Source organism: Tigriopus californicus, chromosome 9 (genome assembly GCF_007210705.1).
Source record: "Tigriopus californicus strain San Diego chromosome 9, Tcal_SD_v2.1, whole genome shotgun sequence".
NCBI classification, from domain to species: domain Eukaryota; kingdom Metazoa; phylum Arthropoda; class Copepoda; order Harpacticoida; family Harpacticidae; genus Tigriopus; species Tigriopus californicus.
This window is the reverse complement of record NC_081448.1, coordinates 7,051,288-7,052,448: the sequence shown is the minus strand read 5'-3', so window position 1 is coordinate 7,052,448 and position 1,161 is coordinate 7,051,288. Positions and strand designations below refer to the sequence as shown.

The window sequence follows — 1,161 nt, the reverse complement described above, 5'->3', positions numbered from 1 at the left end:
AGGTCAATTTTACGTATCAGTTCCTCCGAAAGAAGTTCGTGATCTTCTCCCAGTTTTTATACGACGAACATATCAAATCTCGGCTGATCAAAGACCTTCGCTACTTGAAGGAGAACCAAGCTTATCCCTTTGAGCGTGCCAGCAAATTCAACAAAGGCATCCGGAAACTTGGCCACATGCCAGATGGACTGACCACTTACCTCGACCAATTTCGAATGCTAATTGCCCAGATTGGTAAGTACGTGTCATCAGCCATTCGCTATGTGCTATCTTGGATTGTTTTATTCGTCCCCTTTGGAAAGGAAAGCTCTTCTTCCCCGTTGACGTACATAAGAATATATACATGTACATACACTGTAGTTAGTTCGCTCGAACTCTTAGCTTCTGCTACCTTGGATGACCTTTCTTGATGATGATGTTGTTGTTCCTACTACTACTCGCAGGCAATGCCCTAGGCTATGTGCGAATGATTCGCTCGGGCGGACTGCATTTTGTTTCCAATGCCATACGATTTGTACCAGATCTCGAGGATATTCCCAACTTTGAGGAGCTATCCAAAAAAGAGGAGATGTCCTCCGAGTCAATAGAGGCTGCGCGGATCCTCGACGAAGTGGTGGCAAACTTGAATCAAAATTTCTTTGATGGAACCCAATACTTTCAAGTGAGCGGCAACATTACAATTAGAGCTATCGGTTTCGGCATTTTAATAGAAAGCATGGTGCTGTTTTAACCTTTGATCTAGCTTTTGGTGCAAGTCTTTGCCAAACAACTGAGTGAGAAGAAACACGTTCATCTCAAAGCCTTCTACGCCATTCTACCTCCTTTGACCTTGAACTATTTGGAATACATCATGGCTGCCAAGGACAAACTTAACAAAATGAATGTGTAAGCTGCCATTTTTACCGATGATGGCTTCGCTATGGGTGAGAGAAAAACTGGACAAACTGGTTAATGGGTCGACGATTGTCGTTAAAGTAGATAGACCAGTCAGTCTCTGTGTCATCTGTGTCCTCTTTCCACTTTATCCAAGTTTCCCCTTTGGAGAATACTGGTTCATTATTTTAAGGGGAACATGTTTCCTCGAACACATTTTTTGGTTGTTGCTCATGGCACTTAACGTCGTCCATTTCTTATTGGAGGCGGCAACAAGGAAGTGCCGTA

The 1,161-nt window shown here is 43.3% G+C and overlaps 1 protein-coding gene across 1 annotated transcript in view; it reads left to right on the top strand.

Moving 5' to 3' along the window:
* The window catches only part of LOC131886673 (WASH complex subunit 4-like), a 1,209-nt gene extending 246 nt beyond the window's left edge, over positions 1-963 (top strand). Inside the window, exons 2-4 of the mRNA XM_059235072.1 lie at positions 3-234; positions 444-661; positions 743-963. Of these exons, the coding sequence (XP_059091055.1) occupies positions 3-234; positions 444-661; positions 743-889 (597 nt within the window). The 3' untranslated portion in view covers positions 890-963. The remainder of the gene's footprint in view (positions 1-2; positions 235-443; positions 662-742) is intronic.
* Positions 964-1,161: the final 198 nt, after the last annotated feature.